Source organism: Pongo abelii, chromosome 10 (assembly GCF_028885655.2).
Source record: "Pongo abelii isolate AG06213 chromosome 10, NHGRI_mPonAbe1-v2.0_pri, whole genome shotgun sequence".
NCBI lineage: Eukaryota > Metazoa > Chordata > Mammalia > Primates > Hominidae > Pongo > Pongo abelii.
This window is the reverse complement of record NC_071995.2, coordinates 13004057-13031173: the sequence shown is the minus strand read 5'-3', so window position 1 is coordinate 13031173 and position 27117 is coordinate 13004057. Positions and strand designations below refer to the sequence as shown.

General features: G+C 41.2%; 2 protein-coding genes across 6 annotated transcripts in view; one reads left to right on the top strand and one right to left on the bottom strand.

Moving 5' to 3' along the window:
* The window catches only part of BORCS5 (BLOC-1 related complex subunit 5), a 127303-nt gene extending 101505 nt beyond the window's left edge, over nt 1-25798 (bottom strand). The window contains exons 1-2 of one of the 4 annotated variants that reach the window (XR_010135724.1): nt 25725-25792; nt 19304-19447 (exon numbers count right to left, since the gene is read on the bottom strand). Coding sequence is in view for 2 of the 4 variants with exons in the window: in XM_054526859.2 (XP_054382834.1) it covers nt 19304-19447; nt 25334-25391 (202 nt within the window). In the remaining 2 variants the exon portion in view is untranslated. Of the gene's footprint in view, nt 1-19303; nt 19448-25333 lie in introns of all 4 variants that reach the window. The other 3 variants (XR_010135723.1, XM_024256528.3, XM_054526859.2) reach the window with 3 other exon arrangements.
* Nucleotides 25765-27117, top strand: part of MANSC1 (MANSC domain containing 1) — a 29920-nt gene continuing 28567 nt past the window's right edge. The window contains exons 1-2 of one of the 2 annotated variants that reach the window (XM_054526624.2): nt 25765-25914; nt 26037-26321. The gene's annotated coding sequence lies outside the window, so the exon portion shown is untranslated. The remainder of the gene's footprint in view (nt 25915-26036; nt 26322-27117) is intronic. The other variant, XM_054526625.2, reaches the window with a different exon arrangement.

Here is a 27117-nt window from a genome sequence, read left to right as displayed (position 1 = left end):
ATGGTAATTTTGAAAAAAGTTTGGCAGTTTTGTAAAAGTAAACACAAAGTTACCATACAACCTACCAATTCCGTTCCTAAGAATCCACCCAAAAGAAATAAAAACACATTCACATGAACACATGGTCACAAAGGTTCATAGCAGCATTATTCATAACAGGCAAAAACTGGAAGTCAGACTCAAAAGAGTATGTATTATACGATTCCATTTAGATGAAATGTCCAGAAAAGCTGGCCTGTGGTTGCCTAGGACTGGAGACTGGGAGCAGAACTAACTGCAAACTGGAAATAATTTTGATATGGTCCTCATTCATCTGTTTTTATCTCTGATTAGATCAAGCCATCTTCCATATACAGCCACACCTCGTTCTATTCCACTTCAAATTTTTTTTAATTGTGCTTCACAGATACTGTGTTTTTTTTTTACAAACTGAAGATTTGTGGCAGGGTGCTTACTTCATGTCTGTCACATTTTGGTAATTCTTGCAATATTTTAAACTTTCGTTATTATGATATCTGTCATGGTGATCTGTGATCAGTGATCTTTGATGTCACTATTGTAATTGTTTTGGGCACCACAAACCACACCCATATAAAACAGGAAACTTAAATTGACAAGTGTTGCATGTGCTCTGACTGCTTCACAGACCAACCATTCCCCCATCTCTCACCCTCTCCTTGGACCTATTCCCTGAAATACAATAATATTGAAATTAGGCCAATTAATTCCCCTACAATGGTCTTTATGTGTTCAAGTGAAAGGAAGAATTGCACATCTCTCACTTTAAATCAAAAGCTAGAGTGAGGAAGGCATGTTCAAAGCTAAGATAGGGTAGAAGTTAGGCCTCTTGCACCAGTTTGCCAAGTTGTGAATGCAAAGGACAAGTTCTTGAAGGGAATTAAAAGTGCTACTCCAGTGAACACACAAAGGCAAAAACAGCCCTAGTGCTGGCATAAAAAGTTTTAATGGTCTGGATAGACAATCAAACTAACTCCAACATTCCATTAAAACAAAGCCTAATCAAGGAAGCACCTCAGAGGTGCTACTTCTCGGTCTTCAAGGGAACCCATTCTTGCCTTAAGCCATTCTAGTGGATTGCTTAATGGGCTTTAGTGGATCTTAAAAGCTCTGTGGGGTAGGAGATTCTAAACTCTTTCTGTTGACATCTCAGTAGATAACTTAGTTCAAATACAAAATTGAAATCTTTTCTAAAACAAAATTTTATTTTTAAACGTATTATTTTTGAATAAGAAGTTAACAAAAAGCAAAAGAAGTTAAAGAAAAGTTGCAGGCTTAGGTGTGGTGGCCCATGCCTGTAATCCCAGCGCTACGGGAGGCTGAGGCAGGAGGATCACCTGAGGCCAGGAGTTCAAGACCAGCCCAGCCAACATGGTGAAACCATACTAAAGATACAAAAATTAGCCAAGCATAGTGGTGCGTGCCTGTAGTCCCAGCTACTCAGGAGGCTTAGGCAAGAGAATCACTTGAACCCGGGAGGCAGAGGTTGCAGTGAGTCAAGATCGCTCCATTGCACTCCAGCCTGGGCAACAAAGCAAGATTTTTGCCTCCAGAAAGAAAAAAGAAAAAAAGAAAAAAGAAAGAAGAAAGAAAGAAATAGAAAAGTTGCATAAAGTATAGGATTCCAGATGGGTGCAGTGGCTCACGCCTATAATCCCAAGCACTTTGTGAGGCAAAGGTGGGAGGATCCCTTGAGCCCATAAATTCAAGACCAGCCTAGGCAACATACGGAACCCTATCTCTACAAAAAAAATTAAAAATATTAGCTGGGAGTGGAGGCACACACCTGTGGTCTCAGCTACTCAGGAGGCTGAGGCAGGAGGATTACTTGAGCCTGGGAGGTCGAGGCTGCAGTGAGTCATGATCTCACCATGACACTCTCAGCAGCTTCCCCTTAATATTAACATAGTATGTAACTGCAATACAATGATCAAAACCAGGAAATTAACACTGACACAATATAATGAACTAAACTACACAACTATTCAAATGTGCCCTTTTTTCCCACTAACATCCTTTCTCATTCTAGGACCCAATCCAGGACCCACACTGCATGTCTCCTTAGTCTCCTTAAATCTGTGACAATTCTTCAATTGTTCCTTGTCTTTCAAGACCTTGACTCTTATAAAGAAAACCGGTTATTTTGTAGCATGTCTCTAATATTTTTTCCTCATTTAATAATATTACTATCAACAAGAATCATGTACTGAGGGTTTATTAAGTGCGAGGTACTATACTAAGCCCTATGCCTATGTTCTCTCTTTTAAATAAAAGTGTTTGTAGCAGACTTTATGCATTTTTTTGGAGATGGAGTCTCACTCTGTCACCCAGGCTGGAGTTCAGTGGCATGATCTTGGCTCACTGCAACCTCTGCCTCCCAGGTTCAAGCGATTGTCCTGCCTCAGCCTCTTGAGTAGCTGGGATTACAGGCGTGCGCCACCATGCCTGGCTACTTTTTGTATTTTTATAGAGACGGAGTTTCACCATGCTGGCCAGGCTGGTCTCAAACTCCTGACCTGAGGTGATCTTCCCACCTCAGCCTCCCAAAATGCTGGAATTACAGGTGTGAACCACCATGCCCAGCCTGTAATAGACTTTAAAACAGAAGTATTTTAAAATCAAAGAGCAATCATCTTTAATTCATTCTTCTTCAAGTGCTATTGTTTTGTTAATTACAAACTATCATGCAACATATTATTTTCCCACACCAATATCCTTCAATGTCCCCTCCAATACTCCTAAAAAATATTAAACCTAAATATATGCTTTAAATTCAGGGCCCTTGAGTTTTTACCTTTCTAAATCTTTACTGCCTGCATTTTCCTATCCTTAAACCTTGGCTCATTGCTTTCTTCACTTGTAACTGTCCTACTTTTGCATCTCTAAATATACTTTCTCTTAAGGACACCTTTGATCACTAGCTAGCTCCCAAGAGCTACTGATCCCCTGAAATACTACAGAAGCTAGTGAATGCACTACTCATTTTGTTTACATACAATACCCTGTGCTGTGGGCATGTATTGTCTCCCAAATGAGACTTCTTGAGAGCAGAGGACCCGTGAACTATCTTTTCCTCCCATGTCATCTAGTATACTACCCTAACGCTTAATTGCATTTACCGAATACCTACCAAGTGCCAAGCTTTGTGCTGGGCCCTAAGAAATCCGAGATGTTTAAGACAAAATCCCAACTCTTGGCTGGGCATGGTGGCTCATGCCTGTAATCCCAGGACTTTGGGAGGCTGAGGCAGACAGACCACCTGAGGTCAGGAGTTTGAGACCAGCCTGGCCAACATGGTGAAACCCCATCTCTACTAAAAATACACAAAATTAGCTAGGCATGGTGGTGTGCGCCTATAGTCCCAACTACTCGGGAGGCTGAGGCAGAAGAATTGCTTGAGCCTGGGGGGCGGAGCTTGTAGTGAGCTGAGATTGTGTGCCACTGCACTCCAGCCTGGGTGACAGAGCAAGACTCCATCTCGGGAAAAAAAAAAAAAAAAAAGAACAAAATCTCAACTCTTGAGAAATCTGAGGTGTGATGATAAATGCTTCTTTGAGTACAGTGATAGACTGAAAATAGTTTTCTCTCCAAAAAATTAAGGTCACTAAAAAGTTTCCTGTGGTAGTAAGATTTTTTCTTTTCTGTCCTGATAAACACTAAAATAAGTAATTCTAGATTACTAACGTGTCACAGAACATGTATATTTCCCAATCAGCTTGTGCTTGAAGCAAGCTGTGACTTAGTTTTATAAGAAATCCAGGTGCTACAGAGGAAGCCTTACTAACCAAAGGCCTTTGAAAAGACTGCACCAAGTTGCAGCAGTTTCAACAAGCTTACCAATTGTTTTAGTCTAGTGACATCTAGTGGTAAAAGTGTTGTTAAACACAGGACTGCTATAAATTTAATTACTACACTAAAGGAAGGCCATCTTATTTTAAAAATGGCAAAATATGAGTACGACCTATGGTATTTATTATTAATTTGCCTTTGGCCTATGTAACTGTTAACTCTCTGTTGGATTTATTTTTTTCCTTCTCTTATGGCTGATAAAAATTAATTTTGATACAACATAAGATTTACTGAAATAAAAGATACTGATACTTTAAGTTAGAGAAAAGCCCTCAATTAAAAAAGATTGAAGAGCAGGCCAGGCACGGTGGCTCACGCCTGTAATCCCAGCACTTTGGGAGGCCGAGGCAGGCAGATCACGAGGTCAGGAGATCGAGACAATCCTGGCTAACACGGTGAAACCCCGTCTCTACTAAAACTACAAAAAATTAGCTGGGCGTGGTGGTGGGTGCCTGTAGTCCCAGCTACTCGGGAGGCTGAGGCAGGAGAATGGCATGAACCCGGAACGCAGAGCTTGCAGTGAGCCAAGATTGCGCCACTGCACTCCAGCCTGGGCAACAGAGTGAGACTGCATCTCAAAAAAAAAAAAAAAAAAAAAAAGACTGAAGAGCAAAGCAATCCCAATTGTCACCTGTTCCAAAAATCCTGCAAATCAAAACAGACTTTTTGTTCATAAATATTTACTTACTGACACTTTCATACACTGCTAAAAATGTTTAGAAACAGGATTACAGACCAGGCGTGGTGGCTCACACCTGTAATCCCAGCACTTTGGGAGGCCGAGGCGGGCGGATCATGAGGTCAGGAGTTTGAGACCAGCCTGGCCAACATGGCGAAACCCCGTCTCCACTAAAAATACAAAAATTAGCTGGGCGTGGTGGTGGGCGCCTATAATCCCAGCTACTCGGGAGGCTGAGGCAGGAGAATCACTTGAACCCAGGAGGCGGAGGTTGCAGTGAGCTGAGATTGCACCACTGCACTCCAGCCTGGGCTGGACTCCATCTCAAAAACAAAAAAAAACAAAAAAAAAACATGATTACTAACTTTTGCTGATGATTTTCACCAGTTTGTAGAAGCAAATGATTATCTGTTCAAACGCATTCTTTAAAATGTCACTTTGCATTTCACTGGCTTTCTGTGAAACTGAATTTTGATGGAAAAAATATTTAAACATTATTAAACACCTATGACTGTGTTGTTGCTGTTGTTTCAGAGACAGGGTCTCACTCTGTTGCCCATGCTGGAGTGCTGTGGTATGACTGGAGTTCACTGTAGCCTCACACTCCTGGAATCAAGAGAGCTTCCCATCTCAGCCTCCTAAGTAGCTGGGACTACAGGACTACCAGCACATGCCACCATGCCCAGCTAATTTTCAAATCTTTTTGTAGAAATGAGGTCTATGTTGCCCAGGCTGGTCTCAAACTCCTGGCCTCAAGCAATCATCCTGCCTCAGCTTTCCAAAGTGCTATGATCACAGGCATGAGCCACTGCACCAGGCCAACTATGACAGTTTTAAGATTCCTCGACAGGCTGGGCACAGTGGCTCACGCCTGTAATCCCAGCACTTTGGGAGGCCGAGGCGGGCGGATCACCTGAGGTCAGGAATTCGAGACCAGCCTGGCCAACATGGTAAAACATCATCTCTATAAAAAAATACAAAAATTAGCCGGGCATGGTGGCAGGCACCTGTAATCCCAGCTACTCGGGAGGCTGAGTCAGGAGAATTGCTTGAACCCAGGAGGCAGAGGTTGCAGTGAGCCAAGATGGTGCCATTGCACTCCAGCCTGGGCAACAGAGACTCCAGCTCAAAAGAAAAAGAAAAAGAAAAGGAAAAGAAAATCAAAGTAGTATATCCCAAATACAAACTTGGTTAATAATTTTTTTTTTTGAGACAGTCTCACTCTATCACCCAGGCTGGATGCAGTGACGCAATCTCAGCTCACTGCAATCTCTGCCTCCTGCATTCAAACAATCGTCCCACCTCAGCCTCCCCAGTAGCTGATTACAGCTGTGCGCCACCACGCCTGGTTAATTTTTTTGTTTTTAGTGGAGATGGGGTTTCACCATGTTGGCCAGGGTGGTCTCAAACTCCTGACCTCAAGTGATCCACCCAACTCAGCCTCCCAAAGTGCTGGGATTACAGGCATGAACTACCGTGCCCGACCTGGTTAAGAATTCTTTTTGGCACCTTTTATTTTATTTTATTTTATTTTATTTGAGACAGGGTCTCATTCTGCCACCCAGGCTGGAGTACAGTGCTATGAACACTGCTCGACCTCCCAGGGTCAAGTGATCCTCCCACCTCAGCCTCCCAAGTAGCTGGGAGTACAGGTGCACACCACCACACCCAGATAAACTTTTTTTTTTTTTTTTTTTTTTGTAGCACAGACAGGGTCTCACCATGTTGTTCAGGCTGGTCTCAAACTCCTGGGCTCAAGTAATCCTCCCACCTCGGCCTCCCAAAGTGCTGGAATTAGAGGCATGAGCCACTGTGACTGGTCAGCATCTTTTAAATATATGTTTTAAAATATATACAGAAGACTTTTAAACTAAGAATACCCTCGGCCGAGTGTGGTGGCTCACACCTGTAATCCCAGCACTTTGGGAGGCTGAGGCGGGCGGATCACGAGGTCAGGAGATCGAGCCCATCCTGGCTAACACAGTGAAACCCCATCTCTACTAAAAATACAAAAAAAAATTAGCCAGACGTGGTGGCAGGCACCTGTAGTCCCAGCTACTCAGGAGGTTGAGGCAGGAGAATGGCGTGAACCCGGGAGGCAGAGCTTGCAGTGAGCCGAGACTGTACCACTGCACTCCAGCCTGGGCAACAGAGAGACTCCATCTCAAAAAAAAAAAAAAAAAAAAAAAAAAAAGAATACTCTCTGCAACCCTGCCTTCTCTATGTAGCTACCTGCTATTCATCCCTCAAAGCTCAGCTCAATTCTACTTCCTCTGAGAAGCCTGCCCCAAATTCCCAGGCCAAATTAATAATTATCTCCTCCATGTTTATCTACTCTTTGAGACATGTGGCCAGTATTACTAATATGATATTATTATGAGTACTCACCTGTCTAAATCGCTCACAAAACAATAAGGTCCTAAAGGGCAGCAACTATGTCTTCTATTTTTTGTATCTGCACTGTCTGACTACATCAAGCACTTAGCAGGTGTTTATCAATATGCTGCAGAAATGAATGACCAATTAAAGGTTGCTGGCAGGAGGCTCTTAAGTAAAATGGAAAAACTGGTATCAGACAGAAAAATATAGATTAAAAAGCATTTTTTAAAGGATTTCTGCTTCTGCACATGAAGGATTAACTGCTATTATGCAATAATAAACAACTAGAAAACCAGACAAAAATATATGAAACACTCATTTCCGATATTGTATAACAGGCGGCACAGGACTTTGATCCCTGAAAGAAAGAAAACAAGCCCTACCATTTTCCCAGCTTATTACCTAGAGGCAGTTTCCAAGAGGCAGACCAGGGAGGTGTCTTGGTCGGTACAGGCTGCTGCAACAAGAATACCATAAACTGGATGGCTTAAACAACATACATTTATTTCTCACAGTTCTGGAGGCTGCGAAGTACAAGATTTCGGTGCTGGCAGATTGGGTATTTGGTGAGGGCACTCTTCCTGGTTTGCAAATGGCTGTCTTCTCCTTGTGTCCTCACATGGCTAAGAACAGAAGGAGGAAGCAACCTCTCTCCCCTCTCTTCTTATAAGGGCGTGACTCCCATGACATGAGGGCTCCACCCTCATGACCAAATCACTTCCCAAGGCCCCATCTCCTAATACAGCATATTGGGGATTACAATTTCAACCTGTGAATTGGGAGGAGACATAATCATTCAGTCCATAGCAGGATGGACATCAAAAAAAAGCCCAGCAGCCTCACTGAGTTAGAGAGACAGCAAAGTTTGCAGAAACTAAAGTGGGTAGGATTTACACAACAGAATATGGGAGACAAGGGGGCAGCCTTGAGATCTGCACAGGGTACCCTTAAATCTCTGAAAACATCATCTGCAAATTTGTAAGGTGAAATTCCAGAGACTGGAGAAAACTAGAGAGAAGCAGTAGGCCAAACATTTTCTGCAGAGCTCATGTTCCCACTAGCCACAGTGGAGAGACTTCATAATACATAAGGCAACAGGTAGAGTACTCAGAAGGATTTCACCTTAGTAGTGAGACTAAATTAAACTAGGCAAAGACTGCACTAGATGAGCCCTAACGATATTTAAAAGAAAACATGGGAAGGGTCCAAATGACTACAAGTAACTTAACCATATGTATATGCCAGAATAAAGTCTGGTATCCTTAAAGGAATAAAATGAAATCCAGGCCAGGTGTGGTGGTGCATGCCTGTAATCCCAACAATTTGGTGGACTGAAGTAGGCGGATTGCGTGAGCCCAAGGGGGTTGAGGCTGCAGTGAGCCACAGTGGTGCCACTGCACACCAGCCTGGGCAACAGAGCAAGATCCTGTCTCTAAAAGGAAAAAAAAAATTTAGTAAAGTAAATTTTAAAATAAATGCACTCTAATTCCAGCACTTTAGGAAGCCGAGGCAGGTAGATCACCTGAGGTCAGGAGTTCAAGACCAGCCTGGCCAACATGGCGAAACCCCGTCTCTCCTAAAAGTACAGAAATTAGCTGGGCATGGTGGTGGGTGCCTGAAATCCCAGCTACTCAGGAGACTAAGGCAGAAGAATTGCTTGAACCCCGGAGGCAGAGGTTGCAGTGAGCTGACATCGTGCCATTGCACTCCAGCCTGGGTGACAAGGGCAAAACTCTCTCTTAAAAATAAAATTAAAATAAAATAAAAGTACTCATATGTTCAAAAAGTAGAGGAAAACATAAGCGTGATAAGCAGAGAGATCAAAGACATTTAAGGGGGAGAATCTAAAGCTGAAAAATACCAGCATCTGAAATTAAAAACACCTTGGATGAGATTAAAAGCAGTACAGACATGACAGAAAAAAAGACCACTGAACATGGAAACACAGCAGTAAAAATTATCCAAAGTAAGGACAGAAAGGAAAAGACTAAAAATAAAAATTGAAAAGTGTGTCAGTGATCTGTGAGAAAATATCAAGTGGTCTAACATCGAATTGGAGTCCCACAAAAAGCAGGTGGTGAGAGCAGAAAAATATCGGAAGACATAATGACCAAAGTATTTGATTAAAAGTACAAACCTGCAGATCAAAGAACATAGAGAACATATTAGTGTGAACTTATCATTTTCAATATATAGAAAATATAGGCCAGGCACGGTGGCTCACGCCTGTAATCCCAGCACTTTGGGAGGCTGAGGCAGGTGGATCACTTGTGCCCAGGAGTTTGAGACTAGCCTAGGCAACATTGGGAAACCCCATCTCTACAAAAAATACAAAAAGATTAGTTGGGCATGGTGGCACACACCTGTAGTCCCAGCTGCTCGGGAGGCTGAGGTAGGAGGATTCCTTGAGCCCAGGAGGTCAAAGCTGCAGTGAGCTGTGATTGTGCCACTGCACTCCAGCCAGGGTGAAAGGGCAAGATCGTGTTGCCAAATATATGAACATATAAAAAATAAACATAGGTATAAATGTGTGGGTGTGTATCTATGGATTCCCTAGCTAAATCTTCTGAGAAGGTCCGGAAATGGATTCTAAATAAGACCCTTCACTAAAAGAACCAGGGTTCCTTTAAGAAATACCTGATTCTAGAGCTGGGGCCATGGAAGAACAAGATAAGTCTGGAACATTATATTGTGCCAGAAAATAAAGACATTTTCAAAGAATAAGGGGAATATGCTAAAAGGACACAGTAGGCCAGGCGCAGTGGCTCACGCCTGTAATCCCAGCACTTTGGGAGGCTGAGGTGGGCGGATCATGAGGTCAGGAGATCGAGACCATCCTGGCTAACACAGTGAAACCCTGTCTCTGCTAAAAATACAGAAAAATTAGCCAGGCGTGGTGGCGGGTGCCTGTAGTCCCAGCTACTTGGGAGGCTGAGGCAGGAGAATGGCGTGAACCCAGGAGGCAGAGATTGCAGTGAGCCAAGATCACGCCACTGCACTCCAGCCTGGGCCACAGAGCGAGACTCCGTCTCCAAAAAAAAAGGACACAGGAAGTTAGATTGAAGATGCTGTCACTGGCCAATTATGGAACATTTTGAGATTGAAAAAGAAATAATGATAATAACAGATTACATACAACTCATTGGATAAAATAGGAGCTGACTGTTCCACACTGATTTGAATAAATAAATGGGGAGATAAGAAACCTATTCCTTCCAATAAAATATAAACTAATAAATGTAGAAGGAATGAAAAAATTAGAAAACAGTTATTTGGTAGCCATCACAGCATAATTAATTCAAGCAAGAATCATCAGTAGATATTATAACTGATGAAACAAAGGTAGATTAAAAAATGAGATTTCATGGAGTCTCACAATATCTCTTCAAAAACTTATTAATTACAACACAAAATGACTTTACAACAACAGTGGGCAAAAAAAAGTTCAGATAGATAAAAACAGGACTTTTTTCCAGCTGACCTGTACTGCAAGATATGCTAAAAGAAGTTCTTTAAACTAAAAATAAATGACATCAAATGGAAACTGGAGAAAGGGATTAGGAATTCTGGAAATGTTAACTATGTGGGTAAACATCACATTCTATATATAGTTATTTTCTTCTCTTAATCGCTTCAAAAGATATATTATTAAAACAAAAACGTGTGTGTGTGTGTGTGTATGCGTGTGTATGTGTGTGTATAAAACCACTATGGGATTTCTAACGTATGTAGATGCAATATATATGAAAGCAATAGCACAAAGAAGTGAAGGTGGGCCGGGCGTGGTGGCTCATGCCTGTAATTCCAGCATTTTGGGAGGCCAAGGCAGGCAGATCAACTGAGGTCAGGAGTTCGAGACCAGCCTGACCAACATGGTAAAACCCCATCTCTACTAAAAATAAAAAAATTAGACAGGCATGGTGACGCACACCTGTAGTCTCAGCTACTCGGGAGGCTGAGGCACAAGAATCACTTGAACTGGAGAGGCAGAGGTTGTAGTGAGCTGAGATTGTGCCAGTGCACTCCCTCCTGGGCCACAGAGCGACTTTTTCTCAAAAAAAAAAAAAGGAAGAAGAAGTGGGGGGTGAACGAAACCACACCATTGAAAGGTTCCTACATTTTACATGAAGTGATACAATAGTAATTCTAAATGAAGTATGATAAATATGAAGACCATATTGTAACCTCTAGAGCAACCACTAAAAAAATAACGCAAAGGAGTATAACTTAAAGAGCCAGAAAAGAAACTAAAATGGAATACGTACTAAAAAAATTTTTTTTTTAATGCAAGGAAGCAGGAAAGGAGTATGAAAGTAACCAAAAGCACACAGCACAAACGGAAAATGAAGAGCAAAATGGGAGACCTAAATCCAACCATATCAATTTACACACCAATTAAAAAGCAGATGATCAGTCTAAATACAAAAGCAAAACCCTACTATATGCTGTCTACAAGAGATGCCCTCTAAATATAAAGACATAAATCGATAAAAATAAGTAAAGAATAGTAAAAGGTATACTATGCAAATAGTAAGTGTAAGAAAGCTGGAGTGGCTATATTGATAGAAAACAAATTAGACTACAAGACAGGGGTAATAACACATAGGTAGGACATTTTCATAAAGATGGAAGGATCAACTTAATAATAATTAATGCATATATGCGTAATAATAGACTTTCAAAACACACAAAGTAGAAACCAATGGAATAAACAGAATAGACAAATTAACAAAAATGGCTGGATATTTGAATACCTCTCTTTCATTAAGTGATCAAATTAATGAAATAAATCAATATGCACACACATGATTTGAACACCATTTCTTGACCTAAGTGATATTTATAGAACACTACACCCATTAACTACAGAACACATTCTTTTCAAGTGTACATTACTTGCCTAAGAAGATCCAGTGTTTATTGAATAAATAAAGTGAATAAATACATAATACACAAGTGGAAGATGGAACATGCTGAATTTAAAGTGACTATATGGACAAACAGAGCAAGACGTTGGACACACAGAACAAGGAGTTGAAGCTGGCCAGGTGCAGTGGCTCACACCTATAATCTCAGTGCTCTGGGAGGCCAGGATGGGAGGTCTGCTTGAGCCCAGGGCTTGAGACCAGCTTGGACAACAGAGTGACACCCCATCTCTAAATTTAAAAAAAAAAAAATTAGCCAGGTGTGGTGCATCTGTGGCCCCAGCTCCTTGGGAGGCTGAGGTCGGAAGATCATTTGTGCCCGGGAGGTCAAGGCTGCAGTGAGCTATGATTGTGCCACCGCACTTCAGCCTGGATGACAGATCAAGACCCCATCTCAAAAAAAAAAAAAAAAAGAAGCAAGGAAAAGAAAAAAAAGTTGAAGTTGATGACAGAGACTTACAATCATCTTAATGTCTACATTTCAGAACACTGAAAGCTCCTTAGAATCTTGTTTTTCCAAAAGAGCACTAGGCAAATGCTGTGCAGAGAGGAATAGAGACTAACGAGTAGATTAAAAAAAAAAACAACAACAGAATACCACTGGGTGGGGAGGTATCATAAGCTAAAGGAAGGGAGTTTTAACAAGTGGGATAGAAACCTATGTTAAATACGGAAAAGAAGAGGGGGATGTGGACTGAGAAAAAAACTTCAAGCATGAAAAGAAAACACTAGTAATCCTCCAAAACAGCAAATATGGATGAAGTTACATATATGAGAGCCTGTCCAGGGGAACTTCCCAAATGGCAGAGGTATCAAGGATGCAGGGACAGCATGGAGCGGCCATGGAGTCAGTAAATTTGGCAGCAGAAATGAGAAAAGAGAAAGCGTGGTAGCCAGGAGGGCAACTAAATCGAAAGAAAGTGTTCGTCTTCTGTTTTTAAGATGGGAAGAGCTGTATATCTGAACAAGAGGAAAGAGGTCCACTAAGCTAGTTGCGAGACAAAAAGAGAAAAGGACAGGAGCAAAGTCCCAGCAAATGGAAAGAGTGAAACAGAATGGCATTAAGTTTCAAAGAAAGGCATGAATACCTTATCTGAGACTTAATGGAAAGAAACAAGAATGGATGCAGGCACACAGATTTATGGGAGTAAGGGAAAAGATGAGGGTGTTCTGGTGAGACAGCTTCACTTTCTCAATTGGTTGAAAGCAACCATTCGCCTGGTACTTCCCACTCTTCTGAGTAAGGCTAACCCAATGCTGGTAAACAGCTATGTTTATTTTTGTTTTTGTTTTTACACACAACTCACACTTCTCTGAATAGCCATGTTTAAAAGCTTAACTGAAGAGCTATTACAAATACAAACCTATAAAGTAATCAGGAATAAGTCATCAATCTTTCCAATATGGTATTTGGGGGAAAATATACTTAGGATTACACCTGGGTTTAGAGATTACCTTTAAGCCATTCAGAGAAGACTGTGGCTCTGATTAAGATACATTCTCTTGTCCCCTCCTTTGGCTGCCATTTTCCAATGCAATGATAAGGTCTGACAGCTGGTAGAGGCAGACATCTGATGAATGCAAAGGCTTTTATTTGTCCAGATGACAGAAGAATGTGAAGAAACTGGTCATTTGAAATCTAGCTCCATCATGCTCTCCTTATCACCCTTTTTCCATTGCTTCATTCTTCCCTAGCTACACTTTCAAGCTCCAGTTCTCAGTGTTCCGTGTGATTTGAAAGCTTTCACTGCTGTTCCATGAGATTTTGCTCCACTATGAAAAGCCCCAGGCTCCTTTTAATTATCAAAATCTACTTCACATGCATCATGTTCTTAACAACCAAACACCAAACTCCCAACAAAGCTGCTTAGTATCACTTCAGTATCTACACTGTATATGTTTGATCATCCTTGTTATAAACAAGGACAGCCCCTTCCATAGGCAGCAAGACAATCTCTTACGTTGTATCCAAGGTCAGTAACAAAAATGATAGATCGGTTGCAAAGAATGTCACATGCATGCATGTGTGTAAATATGCATATATTCATCTACTAAGAGTGAATAATTATTTTTGTAACTTTATATATAAAACATTAACCATATTACTTTTCTCTTGCAAATATTTCATTTCCTTAGAATGACATACAATAGAGTGGGATTCATTAAAAAATATGAGTGGTTGAATTTCAAGTAAGAAATCTATACAGGGTTTGTTAACTTCTTGGAATCTTGCTAACTTACATCAAATCTACTATTTTGCCTTTGTGTTCTGTCACGGCCATTTGTAGCTACTTTCTAATTTTCTAATCTTTCATTTCCTATAAAATGCTTTACATGTCAAAATAAATTACTAATTCAGACATTGCTGTCAAAAACAGAAATCCTTTTGATAAAAAAAGGAACAGATATTTGGATTATGGAGCATAAATTATACTCTGGTATATTTATGCAAAAGGGTTAAGGCCAAAGAAAGAATCTGCTTGCTTATTAAAAATGCAAACATTACCTCAGTCATACAAATAGCCCCAAACTCGCCCAGCCACTGCCTCTGCAGATCACCCACCAGCATTAGCATTACATCATATGACATTATGAAACAATAGTGAACTCTGTGTAATACTTGAATATATTGTTTTGAAAGAATAAACTGTCATTAAGTTGAATAAAAGCTTTCTGAAATCAAACCTGGGGGGTACAGCCTTCACTGTGTGGCCTTTTTACTATTTTGAGGAATGGCCTCATCCTGAAAGCAGCAAAGGGTTTAGAGATCAGAGTATAAAGGCGACAGTGATGCGTGGCCCCTGCAGCAGCCCGGCAGGCAGAGGGCAGGGCTTTTAATTATCAGGCAGAACAATGTCAAAGCAGGAGGCTCTGCAACAAATGCTGCACCTCAAAACCCAAACAACCTCATACCCACCACGCTAGTTCCTGTATATCCTAGTGATTTCTATAATGGGCTTTGCTAGAATTGGAAACTAAGTCTTATTCTATGTCCTGATGCAATCTTAAAATGTGCTATCACTTACAGCCATGTGACTTTAGACAATTAATTTAAGTTCTCTAGGCCTCAATATTTTAATCTATAAAAACGGAAAGAACAATAGCTATTATGTAGAAGCATGGGGGATAAGATACTATTATCATAATTATACTTATCATTTCCACCCCCTTTGCCTATCTTTCCTAATCACGGCCCAAGATGTTTCGTCTTCACAAGTGAAACATGAGCATCACCTTAAATGCTCACTGCCTTGTTGTTTGCTATAGTCTGGCCACAGCCACATGTTGTCATTTCTAGATTCACGCCATTCTCATCAAGTGGGGGTTAGGGTAGGGGGTATGAATTATAGAAACTATTTTCTACAGTATTTTTTAAAACTCAGGCCGGGCATGGTGGCTCATGCCTGTAGTCTTAGCAATTTGGGAGGCTAAGGTGGGAGGAGCACTGGAGTCCAGGAGCTCGAGACCAGCATGGGCAACATAGTGAGACCCTGTCTCTACAAAAAAAAAAAAAAAATATATATATATATATATATATATTTTTTTTTTTTTAAATTAGCTAGGTGTGGTGGTGCACACTGTAGTCCCAGCTATTCTGGAAGCTGAGATGGGAGGATCGCTTGAGCCCAGGAGGTGGAGGCTGCAGTGAGCCATGATCTCATCTCTACCTTCCTTAACCAAATCCCGGATAACCTCTTCCTGTAATCTGCTCCTTACTAGCCTTCCTCCTTCCTCACCTATTCTCAATGTTCTTAATAACCAAGGCTCAAAGAGGTGGAAAAACAAAGCCAGACAACATAATAGTTGGTGGCAAAGTCCCGGTTAAAACTCATTTATCAATGCAACCAGGTCCAGTTGCATTGCATTAACTGCATCACATTAATTATTCACTTTTAGGGCACTCAGTGATGATTTATTTATTTTGAGACAGAGTCTTGCTCTGTTGCCCAGATTGGAGTGCAGTGATGCAATCTTGGCTCACTGAGACCTCCACCTCTTGGGCTCAAGCGATACTCCCACCTCAGCCTCCTGAGTAGCTGGAACTACAGGTGCCCACCACCATGCCCAGCTAAGTTTTGTATTTTTTTGTAGAGACAGGGTTTTGCCATGTTGGCCAGGCTAGTCTCAAACTCCTGCGCTCAGGTGATCCAACCGCCTTGGCCTTGCAAAGTGCTAGGATTACAGGCGTGAGCCACCATGGCCAGCCCTCAGTGATGACTTCAAATCTGAGGTTAGCTTCCCTTAACACCAAGTCTTCTCCTAGATACTTCCCCTACTACTGATTATCATAAAACAAATTACAGTTGATCCTTCAGCAACAACGTGGGTCTGAACCACATGGGTCCACTTATATGTGGATTTTCTTCTGCCTCTGCCACCCCTAAGACAGCAAAACTAACTCCTCCTTTTCCTCCTTCTCGGCCTACTCAACGTGAAGACAATGATGAAGATTTTTCTGATGATCTACTTCCACTTAATGAATAGTTAATATACTTTCTCTTCCTTATAATTTTCTTTTTCTTTTTTTTTTTGAGACCAAGTCTCACTCTGTCACCCAGGCTGGAGTGCAGTGGCATGATCTCGGCTCACTGCAACCTCTGCCTCCCAGGTTCAAGCGATTCTTGTGCCTCAGCCTCCCAAGTAGCTGGGACTACAGCTGCACGCCACCACACCCAACTAATTTTTGTATTTTTAGTAGAGATGGGGTGTCACCATGGTGGCCAGGCTGATCTCGAATTCCTGAACTGAAGCGATCCATCCTCCTCGGCCTCCCAAAGTACTAGGATTACAGGCATGAGTCACTGTGCCTGGCCTTCCTTATAATTTTCTTAATACATTTTCTCTTCTCTAGTTTACTTTATTGTAATAATATAGTATATAATAACATATAACACAAAAGATGTGTTAATCAACTGTTTATGCTATCAGTAAGGCCTCTAGTAAACAGAAGGCTATTAGTAGTTAAGTTTTGGCTAAGTTGAAAGTTATATGCAGAATTTTTTTTTTTTTTTCTGAGATGGAGTTTCACTCTTGTTGCCCAAGCTGGAATGCAGTGGTACAGTCTCAGCTCACTGCAACCTCCATCTCCTGGTTCTAGCAATTCTCCTGCCTCAGCCTCCCAAGTAGCTGGGTTTACAGGTGCGCACCACCACACCCAGCTAATTTTTTTTTTTTTTTTTTTTTTTTTTTGGAGATGGAGTCTCGCTCTGTCACCCAGGCTGGAGTGCAGTGGCACAATCTTGGCTCACTGAAAGCTCCGCCTCCCAGGTTCATGCCATTCTCCTGCCTCAGCCTCCCAAGTAGCTGGGACTACAGGCACCCACCACCACACCTGGCTAATTATTTTTGTACTTTTAGTAGAGATGGGGTTTCACTGTGTTAGCCAGGATGGTCTTGATCTCCTGACCTTGTGATCCACCCGCCTTGGCCTCCCAAAGTGCTGGGATTATAGGCATGAGCCACAGCGGCTGGCTGGCTTTTTTTTTTTTTTTTTTTTTTGAGACAGGATCTCACTCTGTCACCTAGGCTGAAGTGTACTGACATGACTACTGCTCACTGCACCCTTGACCTTCTGGGCTCAAGCGATCCTCCTACATCAGCTTCCCAACTAGCTGGGATGACAGGTATGTGCCACCATTCCTGGCTAATTTTTTGTATTATCTGTTGAGACAGAGTCTCATTGTGTTGCCCAGGCTGGTCTTGAACTCTAGGACTCAAGTGATCCTCCTGCCTCAGCCTCCCAAAGTGCTCGAATTAGAGGTGTGAGCCACCATGCCCTACTACTGTTAGCTTCTTTAGAGAATCACATTATTCCTCAAAATCATGAAAACTAAGATGAGTAGGCCGCACAAGGTGGCTCATGCCTGTAATCCCAGCACTTTGGGAGGCTGAGGCGGGTGGATCACCTGAGGTCAGGAGTTCGAGACCAGCCTGGCCAACATGGTGAAACCCCATCTCAACTAAAAATAAAAAATAAATTAAAAAATTTAGCTTGGCGTGGTGGCAGGCATCTGTAATCCCAGCTACTTCAGGAGGCTGAGGCAGGAGAATCGCTTGAACCTGGGAGGCGGAGGTTGCAGTGAGCCCAGATGACGCCATTGCACTCCAGCTTGGGTGACAGAGCAAAACTCTAAAAAAAAAAAAAAAAAGATGAGTAACAGGATATAATGTGTTATTTTACATAAGAGCCAGAATGTTTACCAAAGTCTAACTCTCAGGCCTGTAGGGAAGAAATTGATTAGGAGATATACCTAATGTAAATGATGAGTTAATGGGTGCAGCACACCAACATGGCACATGTATACATATGTAACAAACCTGCAGGTTGTGCACATGTACACTAAAACTTAACGTATAATAATAAAAAAACAACAAAAAAGAAATTGAAAGCTTGTATTTCCTTATCTATGAAACAGATGAAGCACTGGTAAGAATAAGACAGTATATGGATCATCTATAAAGCACCATTTGTTTTTGTTTTCTAAATAGTGTGGAACAGTGTAATATAGGATTTGACATCAATGAAGAAGGTTCAAGTTCAACCTCTCTATATGCCAGCTGCCTTATAAAAGGCTTATAAGAAGCTTATCTTACCCCGATCATTGAAACACATTTAATGATGTAAGAATTAAAGGGATGATATGTGTATGAGGAGGGGCATTTTAATACAAATAGCTATGTAAATGTAAGATGTTTTACACTGTATTATACCAAGTTAAGTAAACCAGGGCCTTATGCTCATTATTTCCTAATCTTTGGTGGGGGTGAGGGATGAGGGAACTAAAGGACTCTTACAGCAGAAACACCAGTTAATATAAAATCATCTCCACTACTTAATAGAGATACGAAAATAATGAAGTTGTGGCGTTCGTGTCAAAAGGTAACTACCACAATATATGCTAATTGGGTGGGTAATCTCTCTTCTCAAACACACACTCTCATATAAAACTGCTGCCAGGATTAATTACAAGCATATCAGTAGTGATGGAGATTTTCATCTATGGATCTGAACTAGTCTACCCACTGTCCAGATCACAAATAAGAATGAAAATCTTTCCATGGGAATATAACAAGAAGGGCCATTTCCAACCCCATTCATTCACTTACTCAGTCCCTATCTTATACCAGATTATATTTCAAGTGCTGGGAATTCAACAGTGAGCAAAAGAGAAAATATCTGCCATCATGGAGCTCACATTCTAGCAGAGAAATATAGACAGTAAACATATTTGCAATAGGTCAATGATAATTAAGTGCTATAGAGAAAAACAGGTAGGGAAAGGGGCTGCAATTTTAATTAGGGAAATCAAGAAAGGCTTCACTGAGAAGATGCCATTTAAGCAAAGACCTAAAGGAGATGAGAGAGCAAGATACATGGATACGTAGAGAGAAAGTAGTAGAGCTACACCAACCTCTCCAGCAAGTTCAGATAAAACAAAATGCAATCCTTTACCTTTCAAAAGGGGCTGGAAGGTTGGAATCTCTTGCAACTTGATGACGTCGGGATCGTTGCTGACGTTCCGTGAGGCCTGGGAGCCCTGAGCTACAACCACAATATCATCCATCTTGGCTCTATGCTTGGCTGGTGAAGGAGTCACTGAAAATAAAGTTACACTGCTTAGGAGATGCATATTAGTTAGGCACCTCTGCCTCACCAAAGCAGTTTTTGGTGTAGTGATTAAAAAGAATAATTTTATACAATGTAGCTATCTGGCAGTTTGGGTTGGGGTGGTGGGGATGAATTATAGAAACTGTTTTCTATAGTATTTTTAAAAACTCAGGCTGGAGCCAGGCACGGTGGCTCATGCATATAATCTTAGCACTTTGGGAAGCCAAGGCAGGCGGATCACCTGAGGTCAGGAGTTCGAAACCAGCCTGGCCAACATGGCGAAACCCTGTCTCTACTAAAAACACAAAAATTAGCGGGGCGTGGTGGCGGGTGCCTGTAATCCCAGCTACTCAGGAGGCTGAGGCAGGAGAATCACTTGAGCCCGAGAGGCAGAGGTTGCGGTGTGCCAAGATCTTGCCACTGCACTCAAGTCTGGGCAACAAAGTGAGACTCTGTCTCAAAAACAAAAAAAAACAAACAAAAAAACGCCACCTCAGGCTGGGTGCGGTGGCTCATGCCTGTAATCTCAGCACTTTGAGAGGCTGAGTGGGAGGATCACCAGAGTCCAGGAGTTCAAGACCAACCTGGGCAACATAGTGAGACCCTATCTCTAAAAAAAAAAATTTCTTTTAATTAGTCAGATGTGGTGGTGCACACTGTAGTCCCAGCTACTCAGGAAGCTGAGATGGGAGGATCACTTGAGCCTAGGAGGTCAAGACCACAGTAAGCCATGACCACACCACTGCATGGGTAAGACAGCAAGAGTCTCAAAAAACAAAACAACAACAACAACAAAAACCCTCAGACATTACAGGATTTTATTTTGAGGCATAGCCTGGCTTTGTCGCCAGGCTGGAGTACAGTGGTGCAATCTCGGCTCACTGCAACCTCTGCCTCCTGGGTTCAAGCAATTCTCTTGCCTCAGCTTCCTGAGTAGCTAGAACAACAGGCACGCACCACCACATCTGGCTAATTTTTGTATTTTTAGTAGAGATGGGGTTTCACCATATTGGCCAGGCTGGTCTCAAACTCCTGACCTCGTGATCCACCCACCTCGGCCTCCCAAAGTGCTGGAATTATGGGTGTGAGCCACCGCGCCCAGCCCATTACAGGATTATATAACATGAATGAACTTGTTTCATAACTAAACATTTTCTTTTTCAGCACACAAAAGTATAGGCAGATTGTTTTTACTTTCTCCTTAATTCTCCTGATATCTTGATATGGAGAGATATATATGGAGATACATATATGGAGACACATATATGGAGACACATATATGGAGACACATATATGGAGACACATATGTGGAGACACATATATGGAGACACATATGTGGAGACACATATATGGAGACACATATGTGGAGACACATATATGGAGATATATATGTGGAGACACATATATGGAGATATATATGTGGAGACACATATATGGAGATATATATGTGGAGACACATATATGGAGATATATATGTGGAGACACATATATGGAGATATATATGTGGAGACACATATATGGAGATATATATGTGGAGACACATATATGGAGATATATATGTGGAGACACATATATGGAGATATATATGTGGAGACACATATATGGAGATATATATGTGGAGACACATATATGGAGATATATATGTGGAGACACATATATGGAGATATATATGTGGAGACACATATATGGAGATATATATGTGGAGACACATATATGGAGATATATATGTGGAGACACATATATGGAGATATATATGTGGAGACACATATATGGAGATATATATGTGGAGACACATATATGGAGATATATATGTGGAGACACATATATGGAGATATATATGTGGAGACACATATATGGAGATATATATGTGGAGACACATATATGGAGATATATATGTGGAGACACATATATGGAGATATATATGTGGAGACATATATGGAGATATATATGTGGATACATATATGGAGATATATATGTGGATACATATATGGAGATATATATGTGGATACATATATGGATATATATATGTGGATATATATATGGATATATATATGTGGATCTATATGGATATATATATGGATATATATATGGATTATATATATGGATATATATATGGATTATATATATGGATATATATATGGAGATATATATGGATATATATATGGAGATATATATATGGATATATATATGGAGATATATATATGGAGATATATATGGAGATATATATGGAGATATATATATGGAGATATATATGGAGATATATATATGGAGATATATATGGAGATATATATATGGAGATATATATATGGAGATATATGGAGATATATATATGGAGATATATATGGAGATATATATATGGAGATATATATGGAGATATATATATGGATATACATGTGGTGATATATATATGGATATACATATGGAGATATATATGGATATACATATGGAGATATATATGGATATATATATATGGAGATATATATGGATATATACATGGATATATATATGGATATATACATGGATATATATATATGGATATATATATATGGATATATACGGATATATATATGGATATATACGGATATATATATGGATATATATACGGATATATATGGATATATATATGGATATATATGGATATATATATGGATATATATGATATATATATGGATATATATATGGATGTATATATGGATATATATATGGATGTATATATAGATGGAGATATATGGATGTATATATGGATGGAGATATATGGATGTATATATGGATATATATATGGATATATAGATATCGGGATATATATATATCGGGATATATATATGGATATATATATCGGGACATATATATGGATATATATATCGGGACATATATATGGATATATATATCGGGATATACATATATATGGATATATATATCGGGATATACATATATATGGATATATATGATATATATCCCATTATATGATATATATGATATATATATCCCTATCATATATATGATATATATGATATATATATCCCTATCATATATATGATATATATGATATATATATCCCTATCATATATATGATATATATGATATATATATCCCTATCATATATATGATATATATGATATATATATCCCTATCATATATATGATATATATGATATATATATCCCTATCATATATATGATATATATGATATATATATCCCTATCATATATATGATATATATGATATATATATCCCTATCATATATATGATATATATGATATATATATCCCTATCATATATATGATATATATGATATATATATCCCTATCATATATATGATATATATGATATATATATCCCTATCATATATATGATATATATGATATATATATCCCTATCATATATATGATATATATGATATATATATCCCTATCATATATATGATATATGATATATATATCCCTATATATATAATATCACTATTTCTAAAATGAGAAATAAAGGGTACAAAATTTAACTGTGACTTGCCCAAAGTCAGCAGTGCTAGACAGTTAGGAAAGGAATTAGAGGTCTATAAGTTATTGGTACACAAGGCCTCTGTGACACTGGAGTTGCAAAGCTGTCTATCCACCCTACCACATCAAGCCAGCTATGTTTAGTAAGTCCAGGAAAAAACCCTGTTCTCAATCCCCAAATGACTGGCCTATTCCTGAGGCTTCAGCCTCCTCTTTTTTTTTTTTTTTTTTTAAGTCAAGGTGGCTGGGCACGGTGGCTCATGCCTGTAATCCCAGCACTTTGGGAGGCCAAGGCAGGTGGATCACTTGAGGTCAGGAGTTCGAGATCAGCCTGTCCAACATGGTGAAACCCTATCTCTACTAAAAATACAAAAATTAGCCAGGCATCCCTATAATCCCAGCTACTTGGGAGGCTGAGGCATGAGAATTGCTTGAATCCGGGAGGCAGAGGTTGCAGTGAGCCAAGATCATGCCACTGCACTCCAGCCTAGGCGACACTGAGACTCTGTCTCAAAAAAAAAAAAAAGAGTCAAGTCTCACTACATCGCCCAAGCTGGATTTAAACTCCTGGGCTCCAGCACTCCTCCCACCTGGGCCTGAGTAGCTAGGACTACAGCCCCCTCACTCTTAAAATTATAGCATTAGTCCAGGGCAAAAATAGCCAGTAAGTCCATTCTAGGCTGAGGCAGAAATCAGAAATTTGGAGGACAAAGAGGGAGATCAATTCAGGTTCCTTGGGAGAAAGCAATCCATTTGGAGGGAAGTGATTCAAATTATAAAGGACTCCTCAGACCAAGAAATCATCCTCTCCCCCAAATATCTTCCAGACTGGGGCAAGAATGAATCTTTAAAGTGTTTTATGCTCTAGAAGGTAATACTCCCAGGCTGATTATAGTCATATCTCAAAGGTTAATCCAGGGATGCCACAGAACTGCTCTGCCTCCTAGGAGCTCATCTCCAGAGGCTTGGCATTCACTCTTCTAGAAAAATCTCTGCTGCTTTTATTTCTTTTCAAGAAATACTTATTTACCTGTTTTGGTAATTTACCTAACATTTTACAAAAGCCATGCCAGAAATCTTTCCTGCTATAAATTGTGATTCCTCCTTCCCCAGATGCCAGAGGAAAGGGGACTTCAAAACACTCTAGCTAGCCTCTACTACCTTATCTGTAAAATGGGATTACTGCAAAAATTATATGTAAATGTATGTAAAGTACTTGGCACAGGGGAATAGGCAAATTCTAACATCGGAAATGCTCGAATGCTGTTGGTTCATGGGCAAGAAAACAAATTAAAAAGATGCCACACCGCTTCCCCCCAAAATATGTTTCTGCCCTGCCATAGAGGCAAGAACGTCAAAAAGGTCGCAATTATTATATTTCTTATAACAGATATGACACTCTGGCCCTTCCAAGGAAATAGAAAAACGTAGCAAAGCTAGTAGATGCTGCTCACCATTCAAAGCTGCCCCAATCCAGTCCCCAGAATGTAGGTCTGAACTAGTCTTGAAAGTCACACCTTAAAAACACCCTTAGATCTATTAGCTTGTCTATTTCTGAATTACAGATCCTATCAAGAATAGAGAACTTCTAAAATCGAGGACTCTTTTTAGGCCCCAGATTAAACCAATTTGCATTAGCAACCCCGGAGCTTAACCAAAGCACTCCCAGCTGTCCTAGCGTGTGGGTAACAAAAAAAGCAGCAAATGGTCCTCAATTAAACATCAGCTGCTTTATTTATTTATTGAACACTCACTGTATTGCAAACACAATAATCCTCCCATTCTTGTCTCAAACGCTTAGAGAAATATAGAAATCATGGACAGAGAACAACAATGGAAAACACCAGAGCCTGCTGTCTGGCCAACCTCTACAAGATTAGAAAAGGGACCAAGACACCTTCTGAGAAGAAAAAGCTGTTTCTGGAGACCTTTGCACTCAAGGGTTCAAAGCAAGTGGACACCTATCACATATCCCTTCAGAAAAGGAACCTCTAATACCCGTTTTTAAGAAACAGACTGTTCTTAGAGGTCCTATAATCCATCCACTGTGTGAGCCAAATCTCACTACATCAGCCATGAGCACTAGAGCCAAAAATTAATTAGCTCGTCTTTTAAACAGTAGGCTGTAGCTGGGAGAAACGGCTGTTTTGAAAATAAATAAGGGCACCGGCGCCCACGCTGGCTTAGCTTGCAGTCACAGGCACTTCCATCAGGGGAATCGAGGCCAGGACAGATGGTGATTTTTTTTTTTCCTAGTAGCATGGTGAGGGCTTTTTCTGTGCGTTCCCGTCCGCAGTCCCTGACCCCACTAGTCTGGGAGGCAGCCCGCTCTGCAAATGGACAGGGCGGGCTGGAGGAGGGTGGGAGGTTAGGACACCGACCTGAGGAGTTCAGATCGTTGGGTCGGCTCTCGGCCTCGGAGCTCTGCTCACTGCCCATGGTGCCGGCAGCGGCGGCAGCAGAAGAACGGCGGGCCGGGCTGTCACCGCTCCGGCGGCGGGCGACAGGGCAGGGGCCAGGGACCGGGACGGGGAGGCAAGGCAGAGTCTGGGCGCCGCAGCGAGGCTAATGTGTGGGGCTGACGCGTCCAGCCCACGCAGGGGCCTGGGTGGCGGGAGAAGGAGAGGCCCTATTTGGGGAACAGAAACGCAAGGAGGCGCGGCGCGAATGCACGCGGCTCGCCCTCCTTCTTTCCGGGAGCCCTAAGAGAACCAGCAAATGACACTGGCTTTGCCGCACCTGCGGCCGGCGGGCGGCGCCGCCTTCACTCACTGGTTCTCGCGCCTCAAGCTCGCTCCTTCCGGGACGCACATAGGCGGTGCCGGCTACGCCCGACCGTCAGTTCCGGATTAGGAGGCCCCGCCCCCGGCCCGTGGGAGGGGCGGAGAGACCCGCTTCTGCGACTCAGGGCGATGCCACCTTAAAGGGCTTGACCTCCTCGAAGCCATAACTGCCGAAAAGGGTAAGCCCTTTCCTGTTGTAATGATGCGTCACCTTTAAAACACCACCCACACTATTAAGCTCTTCAATACCCACATGTGAGAACAACTTTACAAAATAGTTATTTTTAACCCTGTTTTACAGATGGAGAAAGAGATGCTAGATAGACCCATGATTCGAACCCACAACAGCTTGGATGCACAGCTCATTTTTAATTCTGAAGAGCTGGGAGTTTAGCAGTGGACGACCAAACAAAAAAATACCAGAAGACGGTGAAAGCAGCAGCTGGAAGTGAGAGAAAAATTAAGAAATAGAAAATGCTGTTTCGTGTTATTAGGGAGTGCACATCTTTAAAGAGAAGAACCTTTTTGGCTAGGCGCTTTCTGGGGACCTTGACAGTTATCAACAAGTCACTGAAACTAACAAAAGGTGAGGAGGGAGTAATCCAGAAAGGAAACTGCCATTTTTGCTAGGGCAAGAAAGTAGACCTAGCAATGCAATGCCATCAAGGAGTTAGCTGGCTCTGGAGTTCTCCGAACTTTGCCACTCATTTTATATTACATTGTTTGCGTCAAGAAATTTCAAGTAAATGCCTTGAGATTTTATATGCATAAAATGTAGTCTCTGGCAGGGCGGGGTGGCTCACGCCTGTAATCCCAGCACTTTGGGAGGCCGAGGCGGGTGGATCACGAGGTCAGGAAATAATGACCATCCTGGCTGACATGGTGAAACCCCGTCTCTACTAAAAAATACAAAAAAATTAGCCGGGCGTGGTGGTGGGCGCCTGTAGTCCCAGCTACTCGAGAGGCTGAGACAGGAGAATGGCGTGAACCCGGGAGGCGGAGCTTGCAGTGAGCCGAGATCGCGCCACTGCACTCCAGCCTGGGCGACAGAGCGACACTCCGTCTCAAAAAAAAAAAAAAATGTAGTCTCAGAAGAAGTGTCAAGTTGACTAAATGATTTTTAAGTCCTTTCCACGCTACTATATCACAATAATTTCCCCTATTTTACCTTATTTAATTTTCACAACAACCCTGCAGCCTGTAAGTAGGTGACTCCTCCATGGTCAGCAGGTGGTAAGTGGTCGAACTATTTAGGACTGTTTGATGCTCTTTCCTCTGCTCACCATTGCAATACAATGAGAAAAATGCAAATGAATCTAAGTACAGTGTTCTCTGGGAATATGAGGATAGAACTAAAAACTGCCTGAGAGATCAGGGCAGGC